This window comes from Lithobates pipiens, unplaced genomic scaffold, assembly GCF_037356315.1.
Source record: "Lithobates pipiens isolate NorthernLeopardFrog02 unplaced genomic scaffold, aLitPip1_a1.2 Scaffold_8, whole genome shotgun sequence".
Taxonomy (NCBI): domain Eukaryota; kingdom Metazoa; phylum Chordata; class Amphibia; order Anura; family Ranidae; genus Lithobates; species Lithobates pipiens.
This window is the reverse complement of record NW_027507903.1, coordinates 173,584,582-173,609,209: the sequence shown is the minus strand read 5'-3', so window position 1 is coordinate 173,609,209 and position 24,628 is coordinate 173,584,582. Positions and strand designations below refer to the sequence as shown.

Below are 24,628 nucleotides of genomic sequence, written 5' to 3'. Positions count from 1 at the left end.
ATCACATGATCAGCTGTCATTGGCTGACAGCTGATCACGTGGTAAGGGGCCGGGATCGGTGACTCGGTGATCACAGTGTGCGTTGTGTGCAAAGGGGAGGACGTCCTATGACAGCCTCCCAGAAATTCAGGTCTGCGCTGCAGCCGTCATTCGGCTATAGCGGTTAAAGAAACACATAAGAAAAGTGAACAACTTGCTACTATCCATTATGTGTTTTTCCCTATTGGATAAAGTGGGGGAATCAGCTATAATGACCAAAGTCTGCCTATTTACTTTATTTCACAAGCAGGGTCATCAGCGTGTGTTTATCACTCTCAAGATATTTTTATGTTCTTAATGAGATATACTATGGCAGTGTTTCTCAGCCTTTTTTTTCAGTCAAGGCACCCTTTAATATTATGGACAGTCTTGAGGGACCCCATTCTAAAATGTAAAAACTTTTCTAGTAGTTTTACATAATGCAGCAACATCCACACATAGGATGCCCAATGTTGGAGGTGATTTATTCTTCCAAAGCGAATACACTTTTGTACATGGATACTGACTAGTATTCCTAGGTTTCTCTTCTCCCTCGATTCTCTCCATCAGTCTGCTAATGTCACCCCAGTACTGAGGGAGAGAGGCAGAGGTGGATCAAACAAGGATGCTGTGGAGCCAACAGACATCCTCCATATCAACTGATGACGTCATTGGTTGTTAGGATGCCAGTGTCTACAAAGTCGTAATGGTGCATAATGAAAACCTGTGACTTTGTGTAATTAAAAGGCAGGCTTGATCCACCTACTGGCTTGTTTAAAATTTTTGATCAATTTTGAGGCATTTTGCCAAGGCACCCCTAAAAAAACCTCAAGGCACTCTGGTTGAAAAAGGCTGTACTAGGGCTTGTTTCACTTTTTGCTTTATGGGCCACAAAAATTTCGATTTACCCCATTCAAGCATGGATATTTGTTCATTCAGTACAAACTATATTATATACCAAAATACAGGAAGATAAATATAAAAATGTTAAATATTAATATGATTTAGGCCTATTCACCAGTGTTTGGTCATGCCTTTCCCTACATACGACAACATTCCTCATAAAGACTCCTATGGTTTTTAATGGTGCCCATTTACATTTGCGCATTGTGTTGCTTGTATCTCGACGCTTGTTGTGCAAAAAAAAAAAAAAAAAAAAGTACATGAGAGCGTTAAGTGGCTGTTTTGCAATCACAAGAAAACAAGATTTCAATTTGCAGTACATTATTATTTAAATGAGATTTCAAAGTCAATAGGTCACAACAGGAGTCATTCCCTGAGTTTATGGTACATCATTATTTTACTCGCAAACACACATATGGTAGTGTCAGATTCAATTGTATCTCATGCATTCAAAATATGTCTTTTATTCTCTTTACAAGCCACGGGCATTTAAATACATGCTTCCGCTAAGCTAGGAAAAATACCCAACTGTACAGCATATATTGCTCGTTAGGAGTTATTTATATCATCATGGCTTCTGTATGATCCACAGTAAAATTGTTTGGCCACCTTTTCTATCTTTACTCATACCTCAAAAAAGTATTAAAGGAGTAAATGACTGGACTTCCACTCACTGGAACCCTCCCCCCCTCCGGCGTCACAATTGGCACCTTTCAGGGGGGAGGGGGGTGCAGGTACCTGTACAGTACAGGTATCTGCACCCACTTCCGCCATAGATATCTGCAGAATCTATGCCCCTTTCCACAGAATCGACACCCTTTTCCGCAGGTCCCCCGCTGTCTGCTGGGAAACACATGGATTCCAGAGACAGCGGGGACCATCCTTATTGCGCAGCGCGACTCGCGCATGCGCAGTAGGGAACCGGGAAATGAAAGCCGCGCCGGTCCTGAGGTGCTGCAGGCAGGAGTTTTTAGGCAAGGCCGTGGCTTCAGCCTAGTTCATGGCATCTGGCCTCGCGGACCAGGCCAAAGCCACAGCCTTGCCTAAAAACTCCTGCCTGCAGCACCTCAGGACTGGCGTGGTGTCAGCGCCAGTCCTGGTGGAAAAAAAAAAAAAACGGTTTGCTGAAATTTTGAATCGATTTGCCTCTCAACTCGATTCAAGATTTAAATAGATTTTTTCCCTAGCCCTACTAAACACTGAGCGCGTGATTTCTTTCTGCTGCCTCTTTCCTCTATTATCTGCATGAGTCGCTTCTGCCAGCTTTTCCAGACACCAAGAGATAAAAAGGTGATGGGGTAGGAGAGCCCCAGCATTCAGCCTGTGATCGATATCCACAGCTGTGCTTGTTCTCCATGTGCTCAGTGAATGGGGCCAATCAAGGCTCAGAGCTCCCCTCACTGAGATCTGCACTGTGAGACTTCCTGCCCATTGTTGCTAGAGCTAAGATATAATCCTTTGATCTATGTGTTTTTAGAAGCATCTACAAAAGAAATGGCAGAAACTGTACAACTTATGTAGGAAAATTTGTTTCATCTCTGTGTATCACCCGATCCTAGTCACTTCACTGGGTATATGTGACGGTTTTCATCCAAACTTATGGCACGGTATGAAAACTCTTCTACTGCAGAAACCTTTGATTTGGATTATTTTAACCCTTCACTGACATAGTATCAGAATAATTTTTATGTTAAAGTGATTTTAAAATTTACATTTAAAAAAAAAATATTAAACATGTTATACACACCTGCTGTGTGCAATAGTTTTGCACAGACAAGCCCCGATGCTCCTCTTCTTGGGTCCTCCGCTGGTGCTCCTGGCTGCCCCCCCTTTCTGAGTGCCCATCTAGCAAGCCGCTAGGAGGGCACTCATACAGACTTGCTACGTTGTGTGTTCTGTAAGACATAAAGCACGGCTCAGCCCCACCCCTCGCTCTTTCCTCACAGGCTGTGATTGACAGCAGCAGGAGTCAATGACTCCCGCTGCTGCCTCAATGTCCAGTGAAGAGAGACAGAGCGGAGAGTACTGCTGCTCTTGGGCACAGTGCTGGATTGAGATCTGGCTCTGGTAAGTATAAGTGGGGGCTGGGGGTATCTGAACAGAGAAGGTTTTTTACCTTAATGAAGCCTTCTGCCTTTTGAATCACTTAAAGCACACACAGGCTAAGTAAGGGGTAAGTGAAACAATTATCACTCACAATGCTCCCCCCAACAATGGTTTTGCAGAAGCATGATACCATTGTTGCTCAGATGCAGTGGCGGCTGGCGCTCAAACTTTTTGGGGGCGCAAACAAACTGAAGGAAAATTATAAAAAAAGATTAGGTAAGCACATGAGTGCTTTTTTGTTACCACTACTATTCCTTTATATTGGCGTTTGCAATTTACAAATGCAGCCATTTAGAAATTGGATGAATGGTTTATCACTGGGAAACACTTTTTTAAAGATAAAAAGTGCATTTTATATACAACTATATAGATCAGACCAAAATGAGGGACAAATGAGGAGGAATGAGGGACGTTGTTCAAAATCGGGGACAGTCCCTCGAAATCAGGGACAGTTGGGAGCTATGTTTATGTGAGTTAATGATTTTATTGTGACTGACCTGGGGAAACTGTACTGGAAGACAGACTAACCTGAGGGAGACTACACTGGGTAACCGATTGACCTTGGGGGGCATTATACTGGGGGACAGACTGATCTGGGGCGTATTATACTGAGGGACAGACTGACCTGGGGCGTATTATTCTGGGGGACAGACTGACCTGGGGTGTATTATTCTGGGGGACAGACTGACCTGGGGCATATTATTCTGGGGGACAGACTGACCTGGGGCGTAGTATTCTGGGGGACAGACTGACCTTGGGCGTATTATACTGGGAGACAGACTGACCTGGGGCTTATTATACTGGGGGACAGACTGACCTGGGGCGCATTATACTAGGGGAAAGACTGACCTGGGGAGTATTATACTGGGAGACAGACTGACCTGGGGTGTATTATTCTGGGGAACAGACTGACCTGGGGCGTAGTATTCTGGGGGAAAGACTGACTTGGGCGTATTATACAGGGAGACAGACTGACCTGGGGCATATAATACTGGGGGACAGACTGACCTGGGGCTTATTATACTGGGGGACAGACTGACCTGGGGCATATTATACTGGGGGACAGACTGATCGGGGAGGGTGATTACACTGGGGGACAGATTGACCTTGGGGGGAGATGCACTGTACTGTGGGACAGACTGACCAGGGGGAGGGGAGGGGATTATATTGGAGGACAGATTTACCTGCCTGCGGGTCTTTTACAATTCTAGCAACGCTCATGGATGAAAACCATGCCCACTCTTCACTGTGGTACACTAAGGACACTGCATTTTTTTTAATCAAGTAATGGGGCACCACTTATGATCTTGCACACAGGCCAACTGATTTCATAAAACGCCCCTGGGTAGTGCATGGTTTAGATCTGAGCATCAGTGGTAAAGCATACAAACAACTGCAGTGAAAGACCTAGTTTCCGTAATTATATTAATTATATTTTGAGAAAGGCTCTTCTTTGGGTTTGGTGATCTGTAATTTTACCATATTACATTTCTCCTAATTAGCGATCTTCAAACTTTTGCAACAGAATACAATTTCAAACACAGCCTACTAGCAAAGGCTAGCAGCCATGGATGTAGGAACAGAATTCTAAGACAATGGCAATCTGTTCATGATGGTAACCAGTGCCAAGAGAAACCAACATGTAATGATTAGTTGTTACTGGAACTGATATATGAAGAATGTGAAGCTTGTAGAATACCAGCACATCCACCGAAATCTTGAATTTCACACTTATTTTTACCACTAAACTGAGCTTATATCGGCAAATACAGTATTCAGAAGTCCGTGACACTGTTTTGATGTTGAATTTTAAAAGCAGCGGTGTTCTGTCACATTGGCAAATGTGTGAGATCAGCAGGCTTGCCGCCGCTGCTTTTAAAATTCAACATCAAAACAGTGTCACGGGCTCTAAATATTGTATTTGACGATATAAGCTCAGGTTAGTAAAAATAAGTGTAAAATTCAAGATTTTGGTGTAAAAAGATGTCCGCTTGGCAACTGCAGACTGTAGGCTTAGTGTGGGCGAGTGAGGGGTGTACCAAGATGGGCATGACAGACCGTCACTTCCGTTACGAAATATGACGGGTCGCCTAATCTGACAGAACACCTGCATGCCTGCACAGATGGATTCCAGGAAGTAAATTCTACATGAATCATCTGCCCTTACTCAAGATGGCCACGGCCAGAAATGCTAGGGGGTATGTTTCAAAGTGATCTCTAAACAAAATAAATGTGGAGACATGTACAGATAGGTGAGCTTGCTTTGAATATTAAAAATGAATTAAAGTAATTGTATTACGATAACAAACCTTCAGTGTGCAGCAGTCCCCCTCAGCCCCCCTAATACTTACCTGAGCCCCATCTCAATCCAGCAATGTTCAGGGGTACCTTGGCCGCCGGGACTCTACCTCCTTATTGACTGAGACAAAGCAGCACTGGCTCCTGCTGCTTTCAATCACAGTCAGTTAGCCAACGAGGAGAAAAGGGTGGGACCGAACCGCGGCTCCGTGTCTGAATGGACACACAAAGCTGCGACTTGGCTTGGATGCCCCCATAGCAAGCTGCTTGTGGGGGCACTCAACAGGAGGGAAGGGCCTGGAGTGTCGGTGAGGGACTCAGAGAACAGGCTACTCTGTGCAAAACCACTGCATATAACATGTTAGGTATAACATGTTTGTGGTTTTTAAAAGAAAAAAAAAACAAGACTTTAGTATCACTTTAAATAGCATTTTTGGCTTGTGGTAAATATTTATTTTATCTTTTTTTTGTAAAAGTTTTGAGGGTTAAAGCTATTTCTGTTTGGAGTGTAAGGGACAAGCAGTAAAGCTGACCTTTTTTTTTTTTTTTTTTTTAAGATTTGCTGTAAAAAAGCATGTGAATTATTTTGTTGAGAATGTGTTTTCCCGCATTTGACGTGGATCTAGAACGTGCCTGAAGCCCAGGCCAGCAAAATCCAATTGACTTTCATTGCAGAGTATACAAAGTTGTGCAGAGGCTGCTACGTTTGACCTGCTTTATGTTGCACAATATATTTTGGATGCAGCTTGTCCTATTACTGTGCGTTTAAACACCAGGCAAAACATGTCAAATGCAGCCTTTTTTTCTCTGCGTTTGACTAAAATGACTAGCAACATGAACTCACACTGTCTGCATTTTGGGACGCGCACCTGCACCCGCACGGATGTTAAACTGGGAGCAGCAGCTATGTCCATGCAGCCGCTGCATTCTATTTGACATGAATAGGATCGCAAGAGCACGGAACACTTGTACAAACCATGCTGCCAAAACATGACCTTCACACTGGTGTACGCTTAATTATGTCCGTGTAAACAAGGTCTAAGCCCTTGTACACACGGTCGGAGATTCCGACAACCAAATCCGTCGGATTTTGTACGACGTACCTTGTCCGAAACTGTTGCATACACACGGTCGGACAAAGTTGTCGGAAAATTCAATCTTTCAGAACGTAATGACGTAATTTCGTTACGATGGGACTACGTTCAGGCTAGTAGCCAATAGCTTTGATGTAGGAATTTGATCTGAGCATGCGTGGCACTTTGTCCGATCGGAATTCTCTACACATGATCGGAGTAAGTCCGATCGGAGCATTTTGTCAGAAAATATTTCCGGCAAGTTGGAAAATTTGGTCCGACGGATATTCTGACGGAAACAGTCCGATGCATACCACACACATTCTCCGATCGTGTGTACAAGGGCTAAGAGTGAACCAGCAGTGTGATGCTGTAGCTGGTGCAGGAGCATCTTCGAGAGATTTGGGATCCTCAGCACAAGTATGTATACGTGCATTGTGGCACAACTAACAATCTGGGACAATGCACCACAACACACGCAGTCAGGTTGCATTCACAATTGAGCGTATAGGATCGCATGCAATTCTGCCCACAAAGTGCTCTGTTAAAATGACAAATCGCACAACACGAATTTCAGATGCCATTTATTTTAATGGCACCTAAAAATGCAGTGCCCTGATTGTCGCCGATAAATCACACTGCAGTCACAGCAAACCGCATCATGTGCAGCTTGAGGCCGCGTACACACGGGCGGACTGTTCGCCCAACCTTGTCCGCTGAACAGTGTTTGGGCGGACAGTCCGCTCGTGTGTGGGCTTTCAGCGGACAGTTTCAGCGGACAGTTGGACGGACAAAGTCTTTCGGAAATTCCGAAAAACTGTCCGCTGAAACTGTGTTTGAGCGAACAGTCCGCCCGTGTGTGGGCCTGTCCGCTGTACTTTCGAAATGAGCGGACTGTTCCCGCTCGGAAAGTCCGCCCATTTCGAGCGCGTGTACAGGTAGGCGGGGCCCGCGAAGGAGACGTCGCGGGCTCCGCCGCCTGGAATGGGCTTAAAGGGGAACCCCAACGCCGAAAAAAATCGGCGTGGGGGTTCCCCCAAAGTCCACACCAGACCCTTGTCCGAGCACGCTACCCGGCCGGCCAGGAAAGGGGGGCGAGCGAGCGCTTCCCCCCTCCTGAGCCGTACCAGGCCGCGTGCCCTCAACATGGGGGGTGCCTTGGGGAAGGGGGGCCGCGCGGCCCCCCCACCCCAAAGCACCTTGTCCCCATGTTGATGAGGACAAGGGCCTCTTCCCGACAACCCTGGCCATTGGTTGTCGGGGTCTGCGGGCGGGGGGCTTATCGGAATCCGGGAGCCCCCTTTAAGAAGGGGGCCCCCGGATACCGGCCCCCCACCCTATGTGAATGAGTATGGGGTACAATGTACCCCTACCCATTCACCTGTGAAATAAAGTACAAAAAAAAACACAACACAGGGAAAAAATATTTTATTGCACAGCTCCGGGGGTCTTCCGTCTTCGGGGTTCTTCTCGCCGGACTCCTCCGCTATCTGTGTGTAGCTCTTTTACTAGCGGAGGAGTCCGGCTTTCTTCCTCCCCGCCGCCGGCCTCTTCTCCCGACTTCGGGGGTCTTGTCCCCCTCTTCGGTTCTTCTGCCGGGCCACCGCGCCTTCTTGTAGCTCTTTTACAGGCGGTGGCCCGGTCTTCTGTCGCCGCTGCCTTCCGTTCTTCTGTCGCCGCCTTCGGTTCTTCTGCCGGGCCACCGTGCCTTCTTGTAGCTCTTTTACAGGCGGTGGCCCGGTCTTCTGTCGCCGCTGTCGTCGCCGCCGCCGCCTTCCGTTCTTGTTCTTCTTCTTGTTCTTCTTCTTCTTCTCCTGGAGATGTTGACTCGACGAGCTCTCCGGCCGGAATGCCAGAGCCGCGCTGTGCGGTCACTTATATAGTGACAATGGGGCGGTGTCACATGGTATATGTCACATGGGTTGGTCACATGGGTTGATGTCACATGGGGACTATGACATCGTAAGGGGGCGGGGTCACCATGTGACCAACCCATGTGACATATACCATGTGACACCGCCCCATTGTCACTATATAAGTGGCAGCGGAGCGTGTCCCTGGCATTCCGGCCGGAGAGCTCGTCGAGTCAACATCTCCAGGAGAAGAAGAAGAAGAAGAAGAACAAGAAGAAGAACAAGAACGGAAGGCGGCGGCGGCGGCGACGACAGCGGCGACAGAAGACCGGGCCACCGCCTGTAAAAGAGCTACAAGAAGGCGCGGTGGCCCGGCAGAAGAACCGAAGGCGGCGACAGAAGAACGGAAGGCAGCGGCGACAGAAGACCGGGCCACCGCCTGTAAAAGAGCTACAAGAAGGCGCGGTGGCCCGGCAGAAGAACCGAAGAGGGGGACAAGACCCCCGAAGTCGGGAGAAGAGGCCGGCGGCGGGGAGGAAGAAAGCCGGACTCCTCCGCTAGTAAAAGAGCTACACACAGATAGCGGAGGAGTCCGGCGAGAAGACCCCCGGAGCTGTGCAATAAAATATTTTTTCCCTGTGTTGTGTTTTTTTTTGTACTTTATTTCACAGGTGAATGGGTAGGGGTACATTGTACCCCAAACTCATTCACATAGGGTGGGGGGCCGGTATCCGGGGGCCCCCTTCTTAAAGGGGGCTCCCGGATTCCGATAAGCCCCCCGCCCGCAGACCCCGACAACCAACGGCCAGGGTTGTCGGGAAGAGGCCCTTGTCCTCATCAACATGGGGACAAGGTGCTTTGGGGTGGGGGGGCCGCGCGGCCCCCCCTTCCCCAAGGCACCCCCCCATGTTGAGGGCACGCGGCCTGGTACGGCTCAGGAGGGGGGGCGCGCTCGCTCGCCCCCCTTTCCTGGCCGGCCGGGTAGCGTGCTCGGACAAGGGTCTGGTGTGGACTTTGGGGGAACCCCCACGCCGATTTTTTTCGGCGTTGGGGTTCCCCTTTAAGCCCATTCCAGGCGGCGCATCCCGCGACGTCTCCTTCGCGGGCCCCGCCTACCTGTACACACGCTCGAAATGGGCGGATTTGCCTCCTCCTTACGTGGGCGAGTCCGTTCATTTCAAAAGTTGAGCGAACTGTTTGCCCAACCTTGTTCGTCAAACAGTCCGCTCGTGTGTGGGCAAGTCCGCTCATGCAAATTTTGAGCGGACTGTTTGCCGAAACTGTTTGACGAACAAGGTTGGGCAAACAGTCCATGCGTGTGTACGCGGCCTCACACACAAAAAAGAATCAGGATTTCTTTCGGGCGACAAGCTTTGTGCGATGCGGTTTGTGGTGACTACAATTCATCACACGACAGTTGCGGCAGAACTGCACTGCATTTTTAGGTGCTATTAAAATAAACAGCATCTGAAATCTGTTTTGTGTGATTTTTCATTTTAGCAGAGCATTTTTAAATCGCAGGCAGAATTGCGGTAATCCTACCCGCAATTCAAAACGCCCAGGTGAGAATGCAGCCTCAGAGAGTTTTCTATGTGCTACTGTAACCTGCATTGTTATGATGCACCTTGTTGTGTGAATGAGTCTATGGTTTCTGAGGAAACTTGTCATGAGAGGAACATGAAAACTGTCTGGCTGCCATGCCAACCCTCTTCAATACTTTCAGTCACTGATCCAAAACAAGAATTCAGATAAACTTTTTGACTTTTCTCTGGCCTTTCTGATTTCATACTTTTTCCAAGTCATTGACATATAAAGTATTTAAATGCAAAGGAGAAGGCCTTCAAAAAAATACAAGGCTGAGGGATCAGCATTCAGATTTTACAAAGAATGCAACAAGATATGTATTTGGCTTCAAAGGATGGGGAGATGGCGAAGGTATTTAATGTATTCTTCTCCTCAGTCTTCACGAGGGAATCGGGGGTCTTCAGTAACAAAAACTGCACTGTTTGTCCTCATGACACATCACAGGAAGCCCCCTCATGGCAAAGAATTATAGGACAGAATTATAAATAGACTTGGGAAACTTAACATTAATAAATCACTGCGACCAGATAGCTTGTGGCCGAGGGTACTTAGGGAACTCAGTCAAGTAATTGCCAGACCATTGTTCCTAATTTTTACTGACAGTCTACTGACTGGAATGTTACCAGCTAATTGGAGATAAGCCAATGTAGCACCAATATTTAAAAAAGGGCCAAAATACATCCCTGGGAATTACAGACCAGTTAGCCTAACATCAATAGTATGCAAGCTCTTGGAGGGGATGATAATGGACTATATACAAGATTTTAGTAAAGAAAACAGTATCATTAGCAGTAATCAGCATGGATTCTTGCCAAACCAATCTATTAACCTTCTATGAGGAGGTGAGTTTCCATCTAGATAAAGGAAGGCCCGTAGGCATGGTGTATCTGGATTTTGCAAAAGCATTTGCCACAGGTCCCCATAAACGTTTACTGTACAAAGTAAGGTTCATTGGCATGGACCATAGGGTAAATACATGGATTGAAAACTGGCTACAAGGGCGAGTTCAGAGGGTGGTGATAAATGGGGAATACTCGGAATGGGCAGGGGTGAGTAGTGGGGTCCTCCAGGGTTCTGTGCTGGGACCAATCCTATTTAATTTGTTCATAAACGACCTGGAGAATGGGATAAACAGTTACATTTCTGTATTTATGGACAACACTAAGCTAAGCAGGGCAATAACTTCTCCGCAGGATGTGGAAACCTTGCAAGATCTGAACAAATTAATGGGGTAGGCAACTGCATGGCAAATGAGGTTTAATGTAGAAAAATGTAAAATAATGCATTTGGGTGGCAAAAATATGAATGCAATCTACTTACTAGAGGATGAACCTCTGGGGAAAACTAGGATGGAAAAGAACCTTGGGGTCCTAGTAGATGATAGGCTCAGCAATGCCATGCAATGCCAAGCTGCTGCTAACAAAGAAAACAGAATATTGGAATGCATTAAAAAGGAGATTAACTCCAGAGATAAAGCGATAATTCTCCCACTCTACAAGATTCTGGTCCAGCCTCACCTGGAGTATGCTGTCCAGTTCTGGGCACAAGTCCTCAGGAAGGATGTACTGGAAATGCAGCAAGTACAAAGAAGGGCAACAAAGCTAAGAAAGGGACTGGAGGACATTAAATATGAAGAAAGGTTACAACCACTGAACTTATTCTCTCTGACGAAGAGACGCTTGAGAGGGGATATGATTTCAATTTACAGATACCGTACTGGTGCCCCCACAATAGGGATAAAATATTTTCACGGAAGGGAGTTTAAGCACTTCCAGACCGCTGCACGCCAATATACAGCCTCAATTTGAGGACAGATATCGTTGTTATGGCAGCAGCTAGCTGCCATAACCCCGGTGTCCCTGTGTTCAGCCAGTGGTCTGGTACAAGATAAAAGTGGTCTCAGCAGCGGATTCGCTGTGAGATCACTTTTATCGGCGGCGGGAGAGGGGCCCCCTACCGCGATCCAGTGCCCACCGCTGTTTACCAGAGCCGTCGGCAGAGGCAGAGGCAATCGGATCCTTCCCGTGGCTGTGCATGAAGACGAGTGAGGGAAAGATGGCCCCCAGCCCTCTCCATGACACTGCAGGGCGGAAGTGACTTCAAAATGTCACTTCTGCCCATAGCTCTTAAAGGGCCCCCTTTTTTTTCTTTTTTTTAACCACTTCAAAGACCAGACCACTTTTTGCGATTCGTCACAGCGTCGATTTAACTGACAATTGCGTGGTCATGCGACGTGACTCCCAAACAAAATTGACGTCCTTTTTTTTCCACAAATAGAGCTTTCTTTTGGTGGTATTTGATCACCCCTGCGGTTTTTATTTTTTGCGCTATAAACAAAAATAGAGCGACAATTTTGAAAAAAAAATCCGCATTATTTTTTACTTTTTGTTATAATAAATATCCCCCAAAAATATATAAAAAAACATTTTTTTCCCTCAGTTTAGGCCGATACGTATTCTTCTATATATTTTTGGTAAAAAAAATCGCAATAAGCGATTATTGATTGGTTTGTGCAAAAGTTATAGCATTTACAAAATAGGGGATAGTTTATGGCATTTTTATTAATAATTTTTTTTTACTAGTAATGGTCGGCGATAAGCGATTTTTATTGTGACTGCGACATTATGGCGGACACATTGGACAATCACTGCTATACAAATGCAGTGATTCCTGTGTAAATGACACTGACAGTGAAGGGGTTAACCAGTGGGTGGCAGTGTAGGGATTAAGTGTTCCTAGGGGCGTGTTACTAAGTGTTGGGGGCTGGGCTTTCTTTTAGTGAACACTGATCTCTGCTCTAATCACATGGAGCAGAGATCAGCATCACTTGTTGCTAGGCAGAAAGGGAAGATGCTGTTTACAACGGCATCTCCCAGTTCAGCCGCCCCGTGAGATGATCGCGGGTATGCCCACGGCGATCGAGTCCGCGGGACCCGTGACCAGACTCACGGGGGTCCCAACCGGCATGCGAGCGCGCCGGCGGCGCGCTCACGATGGCAGGGCGGCATTTAAAATTGGCTGTACCTGTACACCAATATGCCTGCCCGTGCCATTCTGCCGACGTACATCGGCGTGCACCGTCGGGAAGTGGTTAAATGAAATATTTTTTTTATTGCATTTTTGTGTAAATATGAGATTTGAGGTCTGTTTGACCCCAGATCTCATATTTAAGAGGTCCTGTCATGTTTTTTTTCTATTACAAGGGATGTTTACATGTGTAATAGGAATAAAGGTGACAACATTTTTTTTTTTTCAAACAGTGTAAAAATAAAAAAGTAAAAGGTAAAATAAAATAATTTTTTTTTTAAATGCGCCCTGTCCCACCGAGCTCTCGTGCAGAAGCAAACACATAAGTGAGTAGCGCCCGCATATGAAAACGGTGTTCAAACCACACATGTGAGGTATAGCCGTGATCGGTAGAGCAGTAATTCTAGCCCTAGACCTCCTCTGTAACACAAAAAATACAACCTATAGAATTTTAGAAATGTTGCCTATGGAGATTTTTAAGGGTAAAAGCTTGTCACCATTCCACGAGCATGTGCAATTTTGAAGCATGACATGTTGGGTATCAATTTACTCGTTGTACCATTATCTTTCACAATATTAAAAAAAAATTGGCTAACTTTACTGTTGTCTTATTTTTTTAATTCAAAGAAGTGTTTTTTTTTTTTTAAAGTGCACTTGTAAGACTGCTGCACAAATACGGTGTGACAGAAAGTATTGCAACGACCGCCATTTTATTCTCTAGGGAGTTAGAAAAAAATGTATAATGTTTGGGGGTAATTTTCTAGCAAAAAAAATGTTTTTAACTTGTAAACAATACATCTAAAAAAGAGGCCTGGTCTTAAGTGGTTAATAAGACACGTGGCCACTTATTAAAATAAGAAAAGAGTTTTAACCTTAAACTGCGTACAGGGTTCTTTACTGTAAGAGCGGCAAGGATGTGGAATTCCCTTCCACAGGCGGTGGTTTCAGCGGGGGGGGGGGGGGGGGGGGGGGTTGTGGCATCGATAGTTTCAAAACACTATTAGATAAGCACCTGAGCAACCGCAACATACATAATCTAACTAATCACAAACATAGGTTGGACTTGATGGACTTTTTGTCTTTTTTTTTGTCTTTTTTCAACCTCGCCTACACTATGTAACTATAGCAGCATTTTAGCACAACATCCAACTAGCATTTTTAGAAGGAGCTCAATAATGGCAGTCCCCATATTTCTCTAAAGTCAGGTTAAATACATTTTCTAGTCTTGGTTTAACAATATTATACAGTAGCACAAAGGCACATACCATAATATAAATTGGATTAACATCGGTCATGTCATTGTGGAATGTCGGGGCTTGTTTTACACTTGTGGTGGCATTCTGCAATGAATCACTCTTCTGAGGGTTATGATGACAGGTGGTGAGGTGGCATTCTGTCCCCTGCCTGTTTTAACCCCTAAAAGTCCTAACCACTGCTTAACAGTCCCATTCACTTGTACTGCCCACCAAGTGTGAAGGGGGGGGGGCAACTTGGGTTTGTGTATACCCCAGTATGATTGCCTATGCAGTTAGGGGGGGGGGGGGGGGTGATGGTAAAAACGTGGCTCATCACCTGTTTTTACTGCCCACTACCATGAGTGTAAATTATGCCAAATAAGCCTTAATCAAGCAAGTACCTGTAAAGAAGAAATTGAATATTTACCACTAATACCCTGTAGCACTCTATTGCTGAAAATTTGCGCCTGAAGTCCATTGGGAAAACAAAATTCCATGAGTGACAATTTCTTGAGTCCTCCACAGTTCTTTTTTGGTTCCCTTTGCTGACCTCCATGTCATTTCTGCCTTATGCAGAGACTTGGAGGTTGGCAGGAGGAACCAGTGAGATCCTGGAGATAGACAATCCTAGAAGCTGGAAATTTGGAGCTCAGCAACTGGACTGGCAGATACGTTGTGGATGAAAGGTGGCGATACCTGAGCCTCCATCCTCGGGTGAGTGAGCAATGTCAGTGACTGAAGTCTCCCCCTTCCCTTTATTCTCTCTCCTGCCTCTGAGTGAGTGAGTACACTAAGGTAAGAAAGACTCAGATGTAAGGGGTGCCCTGTGGATTCTGATGTAAGTGGGCTTTGGGAACCCTAATTTAAGAGGGAAAGCTGGAAACTCTAATGTAAGTGGAGGGATTGGTAGGCAGAGACCCCCTTAAAAAAAAATTCCATGCGCTGCTAAGGTGTTCGGGTTTGGCTTGAAGAAAAGGTGGCAACCCTAGTGTAGAGACAGAAGCTGTCACTGTCTGGCCTATGAGAGGACATGTAGACCCCCAGTGTGGAGTCAAAAGCTGTCACTGTCTGGCCTATGAGAGGACATGTAGACCCCCAGTGTGGAGTCAGAAGCTGTCACTGTCTGGCCTATGAGAGAACATGTAGCCCCTCAGTGTGGAGTCAGGAGCTCTCAATGTCTGGCCTATGATACGACATGTAGACCCCCAGTGTAGAGTCAGGACCTGTCACTGTCCAGGGCTATCAGAGGGCATGTAGACCCCAGTGTAGATTCAGGAGCTGTCAATGTCTGGCCTATGATAGGACATGTAGACCCCCAGTGTAAAGTCAGGAGCTGTCAGTGTCTGGCCTGTCAGAGAACATGTAGACCCCAGTGTAGAGTCAGGAGAGGTAAATGTCTAGCCTATCAGAGGACTTGTAGAATCCCATTGTGGTCAAGAGCTTTCAATGTGTGACCAATCAGAGGACATGTAGACCCCCAGTGTGGTGTCAGGAGCTGTTAATGTGTGGCCTATAAGAGGACATGTATACCCCCCAGTGTGCTGTCAAGAGCTCTCAAAATATGGCCTATCAGAAGACATTTAGACCCCAAGTGTGGTGTCAGGAGCTGTCACTGTCTGGTATTTAAGAGAACATGTGTGGAGTCAGGAACGGTCCCTGTGTGGCCTATGAGAGGACATGTAGACCCCGAGTGTGGTGTCGGGAGCTCTCAATGTGTGGCCTATCAAGGGACATGTAGACCCCCAGTGTGGAATCAGGAGTTGTAAATGTGTGGCTTATCAGAGGACATGTAGACGCCAGTGTGGAATCAGGAGCCATCAATGGTCAATGTATGGCCTATTAGAAGACATGTAAACCCCAGTGTGGAGTTAGGAGCTGTCACTCTGTGGTCTATCAGAGGGCTTGTAGACTCCCAGTGTGGTGTCAAGAGCTGTAAATGTGTGGCCTATCAGAGGACATGTAGACCCCCAGTGTGGTCTCAGGAGCTATCAATGTCTGGTCTATCAGATGAAATGTAGACCCCAGTGTGGAGTCAGGAGCTGTCAATGTGTGGCCTATCAGATAACATGTATACCCCCCAGTGTGGAGTCAGGAGCTGTAAATGTCTAGCCTATCAGAGGACTTGTAGACTCCAATTGTGGTCAAGAGCTTTCAATGCGTGACCAATGAGAGGACACGTAGACTCCTGTGTGGTGTCAGGAGCTGTCAATGTGTGGCCTATCAGAGAACATGTAAACTCCCCAGTGTGGTGTCAGGAGCTGTCAATGTGTGGCCTATCAGAGAACATGTAAACTCCCCAGTGTGATGTCAAGAGCTCTCAAAATATGGCTTATCAAAGGACATTTAGACCCAAGTGTAGAGTCAGGAGCTGTCAATGCCTGGTCTATCAGAGGACATGTAGACCCCCAGAGTGATGTCAGGAGTTTTCACTGTGTGGCCTATCAGAGGACATGTAGATTCCCAGTGTGGTGTCAGGAGTAGGGATGAGCTTCGTGTTCGACTCGAACATTGGCTGTTCGGCCGTTCGGCGAAATCCGAACTCTTGGTCCGTTCGCGTCAAAATTCGTATGGCGCGCACGGCCCACAATGCACTGCGATGACGCAGTGCATTGCTGGCTCATGATTGGCCAAGCATGCACTGTGACCCCGCATGCTTGGCCAATCGCAGCGCCAGCAGCGAGGAGAGCCATGATTGGCCACAGGCAGGATGCCTGTGGCCAATCATAGCTCAGGCTGTGTAGTGCACGCCCCACACTATATAAGGCCGCCTTTGAGGCGGCCTCGTGTAGTGTGTTGGCATCTGAAGCAGTGGGTGTTCTGTGTACCTTCAACACAGTTACACACCGATCGTTTTTGGCTGATTTCCTATCTTGCTCTTGTGTAGTGGTTGTTGCCTGTGCCCTGACCGCAGTATACACCACTATATTCACCTCACCTATATAGCTAGTGATCTATCTTTAATAATAGAGCTTGCAGTCAGTAGTGTTAGGAGATGTGCGTGCTGTCTGCGTGCTCTGTACCCAGTACATACCGCTATAATCCACCTACATAGCTGTTCTCTATTTGAGCCCAATTGCCATCTGCAGGAGTTATTGGAAGTTGTGTGTGCCTACAGCACAGCACAGTATACATCTGTATATACCCCTTTATCTCTGCTGTTTTCTGGTTATTGTCTGCGTGCCCTGACCGCAGTATACACCACTATATTCACCTCACCTATATAGCTAGTGATCCATCTTTAATAATAGAGCTTGCAGTCAGTAGTGTTAGGAGATAGTGCGTGCTGTCTGCATGCTCTGTACCCAGTACATACCGCTATAATCCACCTACATAGCTGTTCTCTATTTGAGCCCAATTGCCATCTGCAGGAGTTATTGGAAGTTGTGTGTGCCTCCAGCACAGCACAGTATACATCTGTATATACCCCTTTATCTCTGCTGTTTTCTGGTTATTGTCTGCGTGCCCTGACCGCAGTATACACCACGATATTCACCTCACCTATATAGCTAGTGATCTATCTTTAATAATAGAGCTTGCAGTCAGTAGTGTTAGGAGATAGTGCGTGCTGTCTGCATGCTCTGTACCCAGTACATACCGCTATAATCCACCTACATAGCTGTTCTCTATTTGAGCCCAATTGCCATCTGCAGGAGTTATTGGAAGTTGTGTGTGCCTCCAGCACAGCACAGTATACATCTGTATATACCCCTTTATCTCTGCTGTTTTCTGGTTATTGTCTGCGTGCCCTGACCGCAGTATACACCGCGATATTCACCTCAGCCTAAGGCCCAATTTTTCTGCCCCTGTTTAACAGGGGCGTTTAAGTACAATTTTTGATGCAATGCTTTGCAGCAGGGCTAATTCCAGCAAAAAAACTAGAGTATATGGAAGAGGTTGCAGTGTGGTGGCACCAGCAGCAGTGCCTAAGGCCAAATTTTTCTGCCCCTGTTTAACAGGGACATGTAATTACAATTCTTGATATAATATTTCACAGGAGGGCCCCTTCCTGTGCCCACCCAGAGTAACGGTGAGGACTTATAGTGTTGTGGCACCAGCACCACAACCACCAAAGGTCAATTTTTCTACCACTGTTCAACAATGGCATGTAATTACAATTCTTGATATAATCGTTCACAGCAGGGCGCTCCAGCGCCCACCAAGAGTCACTTTGAGGGCTTACAATGTTGTGGCAAAACCAACACCTTGTTCCGCCATTTCTGCAGAGCATATAGGGCAGGCCCCTACTTTCAAACATCCAACTTACAAACATCAGACAGCAGCAAGTGAGATGAAAAAAGATGGACGACAAAACAAATTATACAGGGGTGATAACCCTTCCCTATGTTTTCCAAAAAGCTTAAAAATAGTTTTTCTGACTGGAGCTACACTTTAAAAATGTACCAGTTGAAAATTACAAACCGATTCAACTTAACACAACAAACCTACACAGTCCCTGTCTTGTTTGCACCGCCTGTATACTGCTGTTCTGAGTATACAGGGCCTGGGGGCCACACGCATTTCCTTTTTTTAATATGGGTACAGGGTTCCCCTTAATATGCGTACAAGACCCAAATAGGCTGGTAATGGGCAGGGAGGGCTACCCATGCCATTTTTCTCAATGATTTTCAACCATATTGCAGGAACCAGATATAACATTAAAACCGCAAGCAGTTTTAAATGGTGTTATTTCCGTTTAATGTCATTTTGTGCAGGGACTGTTCTAAACACGGGAAACACGTGGCACTTCACAGGCATACTACAGACACCCCCCAGGCACCATATTTAAAGGAATATTTCACTTTAATCGTCATTAAAATCAGTGCTCCCACCAAAACGCCCGTTTTTAAAACTTTTTTTTGCATTGACCCATGTCCCCTGAGGCAGGAGTCAGGTCCCCAAACCCTTTTTAGGACAGTATCTTGCATATTAGCCGTTAAAATTAGCACTTTCCATTTCGAACGTTCGAGTCCCATAGACTTCAATGGGGTTCTAACGTTCGTAACGAACGTGGGGTCCGTTCGAAAGTTCTGGTGCGAACCGAACCGGGGGGTGTTCGGCTCATCCCTAGTCAGGAGTTGTCAGTATGTGGCCTATCAAAGGACATGTAGACCCCAGTGTAGAGTCAGGAGCTGTCAATGCCTGGTCTATCAGAGGACATGTAGACCCCAGTGTGGTGTCAGGAGATGTCACTGTGTGGCCTATCAAAGGACATGTAGACCCCCAGTGTAAAGTCAGGAGCTGTCAGTGTCTGGCCTATCAGATGGCATGTAGACCCCAGTGTTGAGTCAGGAGCTGTCACTGTGTGGCCTATCAGAGGCCATGTAGACCCCAGAGCTGTCAATGTGTGGCCTATGAGAGGACATGTATACCCCAGTGTGGGGTCAGGAGCACTCAATGTCTGGCCTATGAGAGGAAATGTAGACCCCAGTGTACAGTCAGGAGCTGTCACTGTGTGGCCTATCAGAGGACATGTAGACCTCAGTGTATGGCAGTGGTGATGATGGCAGGGCTGGTGAAGGCAGTGGTGATGATGGCAAGGCTGGTGATGGCAGGGCTGATGGACTCACCGGAGGAGAGCTGCATCCAGGCACAGATCTTGTACACAGTGGCCGTGTTACAGAAGAAGAAGAGAACGAAGGACACGATGCAGGAGATGATGAGTGTCATGGACAGGCCAATGAAGAACGAGGCTGCTTTGAAGGCTCCGGAGGGGATGGAGGAGAAATCGGTGAAGCTGCCGGTACAGGTGAGCTCTTTGGAGAAGCCGCTGCCGATACAATAATGGAAGAGTCCGAAGTAGCCCGCCTGGGGGGTGTCCACCCCGTCCCCTATCCAGTAGGGTTGGATGAAACACACAATGTTGACGATGGCGAAGCATATGGTGAAGATTGCCCACAGCACCCCTATGGCCCTGGAATTGCGGATATAATTGGCATGGTAGATCTTGGCGGCCTCCTGGGGAGATAACATCACTAAGCCGGGGTCTGGCATCCCAGCACCCGGAGAGGCAGGACAGGACAAATCACAGCGACAACACTGCCCAGCTTATATGGAGCCTGGCATCCCCGGTTTCCTGTAGACGTGCCTGCTCATCGCTCCTCCTAGACGGCTGAGGCTGCTCTGTGCATCGCTTAGTATTAAAGTCATGTGTGTGCATAGAAAGTCCCTACTGGGGAGAGGGATCGGGAAATCAATGCAAAATTCTACACTAGTATTGCTCCTATTAAATATAGAAAAAGCTCCTTCTCTTCATAGCGATAAAATAAATTATTCTATACAAAAATGTGCCAACAACCATCACAAATCACCCTGTGCAAAGAAATACATCAATAAACTGTCCAAGCCAGACTTGGGATCGCTCCTCAGCGTTAGCGCCAATCAAAAGATTCCTCCAATCAGACTTGATTGTTTGATTCCCTTTAAAATTAAAATCAGTCTGGCTCCATTCTCACCTCACATTTCCTGAACACGCGACAAAACACAGGTAACACGTGTTGTGCCACGCATTTCGATTCTCAGGACACTGTGAAAAAGTGACGTGGCCGGGCAGCCAGTGCATTTTTTAAAGTGTGGCAGCTAACGGGGAGGGAGACTAATCCTACTAGCTGTGCTGAAAACAAACATTGCGCTTGTGGTGCTGTTATTGGCTAGGGCCGCAATGATGTCACTTCCGCGCATGCACGTGGGAGCAGCCGGTCTCTCCATGCCAACGCTTCTTCAGTGCGCATGCGCCAATGACGTTGGCAGCAGCGCATATACTTAATATCTCCTAAACTGTGCAAGTTTAGGAAATATTCAAGGTACCTACAGGTAAGCCTTGTTATAGGCTTACCTGTAGGTAAAAGTGGTGTAGCTAGGTTTACAACCACTTTAAGACCCCTTTCACACCACACCGCACCTTGCGTCGGCGGTAAAACGCCGCTATTTTTAGCGGCGTTTTACCGCTGGATTTGCGGTGGATTTGCGGCGTATTTCGGCCGCTAGCGGGGCGCTTTTACCCCCCGCTAGCGGCCGCAAAAGGGTTAAACCCGCCGGCAATACGCCGCAATAGCAGCGTTTTGCCGGCGGCATTACAGCGCTGCCCCATTGATTTCAATGGGCAGCAGCGGTGAAGGAGTGGTAAACACACCGCTCCTTCACCGCTCCAAAGAAGCTGCTGGCAGGACTTTTTTCTGACGTGCTGCCAGCGCACCGCTGTAGTGTGAAAGCCCTCAGGGCTTTCACACTACAGACAATGGTGCAGCTTCTTTAGGGCGGATTGCAGGCGCTATTTCTAACGCTATAGCGCCTGCAAAACGCCCTGGTGTGAAAGGGGTCTAAAGGATACTGTAAGTTCACTTTTTGGAAAAAAATAATAAATGCATATTTTTTTGCATGTAAAAAAAATGTGCATTTATTTTTATTTTTTGGAGCCTGTAAAGCAGAGCACGGGTGCAATGCAGGTCTCCATCAGATCTGCCAGTGTCTCTGCTTGCCTGTACATCCCATACATAAGCAGTTACAATCTGACAGGGGGCATGTTCTTTGAAAACTACAAGCCGACAGCCACAAAGGCACCTGGACATTGCAGTTTTCCATTCGCAGGACACTGTGAATAAGTGACGTGGCCGGGCGGCCAGAGCGTTTTTTTTAAAGTGTGGCAGCTAACGGTGAGGGAGACGAATCCCACTAGCTGTCACAGCAGGGATCGGGGAGATGCGGGGGCTGATTCATTCATAACATGTTACATGTTACACCCTGAATATGGGTGTAACATGTTACGAAAGGTGAACTTATCCTTTAATATATCCATTATTATATATATTTTCCAATTTTGGAGGCTCTCAAAGTATATAGAATTAGGACTGCAGTACACTAGGGTGCTGTGAAGTGGTCCTGCAGCTTACACATATATTTGAAAATGTGTGCAAACCAAACCCCTGATTTTAACGTGAACTATTAGCCCCTGTACACACGGTCGGAGATTCTGCCAACCAAATCCGTCGGATTTTGTCCGTCGGATTTAGTCCGACGGATTGTGTCCGAAACTGTTGCATACACACGGTCGGGCCAATTTGTCTGATTTAGCGGTTGCCAAGAACGCGGTGACGTAAGCCGTGTACGGCGGGACTAGAAAAGGGAAGTTCAGCACCACGTCCGGAACCCTTTGGGCTCCTTCTGCTGATCTCGTGTTTTAGTAGAAGTTTGGTGAGAGACGATTCGCGCTTTTCAGATTAGTGATTCAGATCGCTACTGCTCTTCAGTTTGTGCTTGTCTTTGCGTATCTGATAATCAGTGCGTGCAGTCATTAAGTATTTGCTTCTAATTGTGGACTATATCTTGTTATAGTATGCTTTGAAAGGCATTTTTTATTGTCTGCTTGCTTCTGCTATTCAGGTCGTCCTTTCAGGCCTTGCTGTTTATCGGTGCTTTCTGGTGTCCGTTCTGACCAGCCGACCGTTTTCCAAACATGTTTCGTCTACGTACTCATCGTAGAGTTTGTGCTGTGCAGGGGCTTCGTGTTGGGGTTCTTACTTTGGCACAAGCCCGGTCCATGAACAGGGAGGGGAGGCGTTTGTGGACCAAGAATTGGTTGTGCCAGCGTCACCAGTTCTCCCACATGCCTTTGCTCTGTGAGATCCGCGAGAATAATCTTGATCATTTCTGGATTTTTCTCAGGATGACGGACCCCGTTTTTCACCGTCTGCTGGCTTTGCTGACCCCTTATATCAGCAGGCAGGATACCTGCATGCGGCAAGCCATCACTCCGGAGCAGATGCTCATCGCCACGTTGCGCTACTTGGCGACAGGGAGAAGCCTTCGGGACCTCAAGTTCTCTACAGGCATCTCCCCCCAGGCTCTGGGGATCATTATTCCAGAGACCTGTTCTGCCATCATTCAACTCCTGCAGAAGGACTATATTATGCTAAGTTTTATCCTTAAACATCACATTCTATGTATTTCATGATTGCTAATGTCTTGCATTTCTTTCCTCATTCCCTAATTACCATCATTGCAATATGCTCTAATTCATATGCTCTGCCCCTTTGTCCTCATGCAGATTTGCCTCACTAACTTCCCCACCATGCTCTTCTTGGCCCCTAAAACTATAGTCTAGTCACTTAACAATGTCTTTTGGCAGCTCCATAGTATTGCTTTCCCCTAAACACCCCCTACAATCTCTACGAATGTGATGTGTGTGCTTCAATTCATGCAAAGTGACGTTTTTTTGGAGTTGTGCCAAACTCATTAGTAACTCCCCTCTCCCCAACTGCTACCTCAGCTGATAGCAATCTTCTATCTGATGACTTGACCCAACCCAATACACACTCTAAATACCTTTATCATGATCACATTTATAGACAAATTCACCAAAGCATGTAGTGTAAGGGCCTACCTCAACACTTTCAAATGCTATTTTTATTTTTTTAACACATACATTTTCTTGCTATGTAATAGCAGAATGTCAAAATGTCCTTCCATTTTGTCATTATGACACTTCTTACCTGTCCGGTGGGCTGCCAATAGTGTAACTAAGGAGGGGCTTCCCAAAGTATCACACATTATTTAGGCATTCAGCTCTCAATCAAGTGGAGAGCGTTACCTGTCCTAAACATCCCCCCTCATTTTTTAGCAAGGGCCCATCAGATGGGGGGGGATATGACTATCATAAGGGGACCTTATACTTTAGGCTTTAAATACTCAGTTCACAAAATGTTATAAGAATTTTGACCAAAAATGTGGGTGTCTAATCTGCTTGCAATGTTGATTTGTCAAATTACTAGTTTTTGTTCTTGTTTCACTACACAGTGTCCTTCAATGCCACAGGAATGGCAGACTGTGGCCTCCCACTTTGCCAGTTTTTTTTCAAGTTGTGCCTTTTTCACCAACAGTGCAAACCCAAGTTCAGAGCGAGACGAGGGGACAGTCTCTTCTTCAGATAATGTTATTTTGTTGTGGGTCCGCTACACACCTTGTTTTTGTAATTAATGTATGTAGTGAATTACTGACCAAAATCATGCTTATTTTCAGCACCATGGCAGGAAAATGGCATGATTGTCCAAATTTACACATCACTGTGGGTGCTTTTTACTAAAGGCACATCTACTATGCACTACAAGTGCACTGCAAAAGTACACCTGAAACTGCACTTGGAATGCAAAGTGGAGCTGCCTTTAGTAAATCGCACTCCTTCTCAGCACAAACTCAAATTTGACTATAAATACGTTTTAAGCCCAATGAAAAAGGAAGCCACACATTGTTGAGAATTCAACTTTTTAATACAAGCACATTCATATGTGCATTTATTAAAGGTTTTTACAACAAACCAAGAGATTTTGTGTATCCAAAACAGAGTTTAACCACTTGCCGACCGCCGCACGACGATATACGTCAGCAGAATGGCACGGGCAGGCATAAGGGCGTATATATAAGTCCCTGCCTTCCCGCAGGTGGGGGGCCCGATCGGGCCCCCCCCCGGTGCCTGCGGCGGTCGGCATTCGTTCGGGAGCGATCCCGGACGAGGGGACGGCCATTCATTCATGGCCACCCC

The 24,628-nt window shown here is 46.6% G+C and overlaps 1 protein-coding gene across 2 annotated transcripts in view; it reads right to left on the bottom strand.

The window, feature by feature from the left end:
- LHFPL3 (LHFPL tetraspan subfamily member 3) overlaps positions 1-20,198 on the bottom strand; it is a 76,786-nt gene extending 56,588 nt beyond the window's left edge. The window contains exon 1 of one of the 2 annotated variants that reach the window (XM_077471979.1): positions 19,665-20,198. In XM_077471979.1, the coding sequence (XP_077328105.1) occupies positions 19,665-20,088 (424 nt within the window). In that variant the 5' untranslated portion in view covers positions 20,089-20,198. The remainder of the gene's footprint in view (positions 1-19,664) is intronic. The other variant, XM_077471980.1, reaches the window with a different exon arrangement.
- Between the last annotated feature and the right edge of the window lie 4,430 nt (positions 20,199-24,628).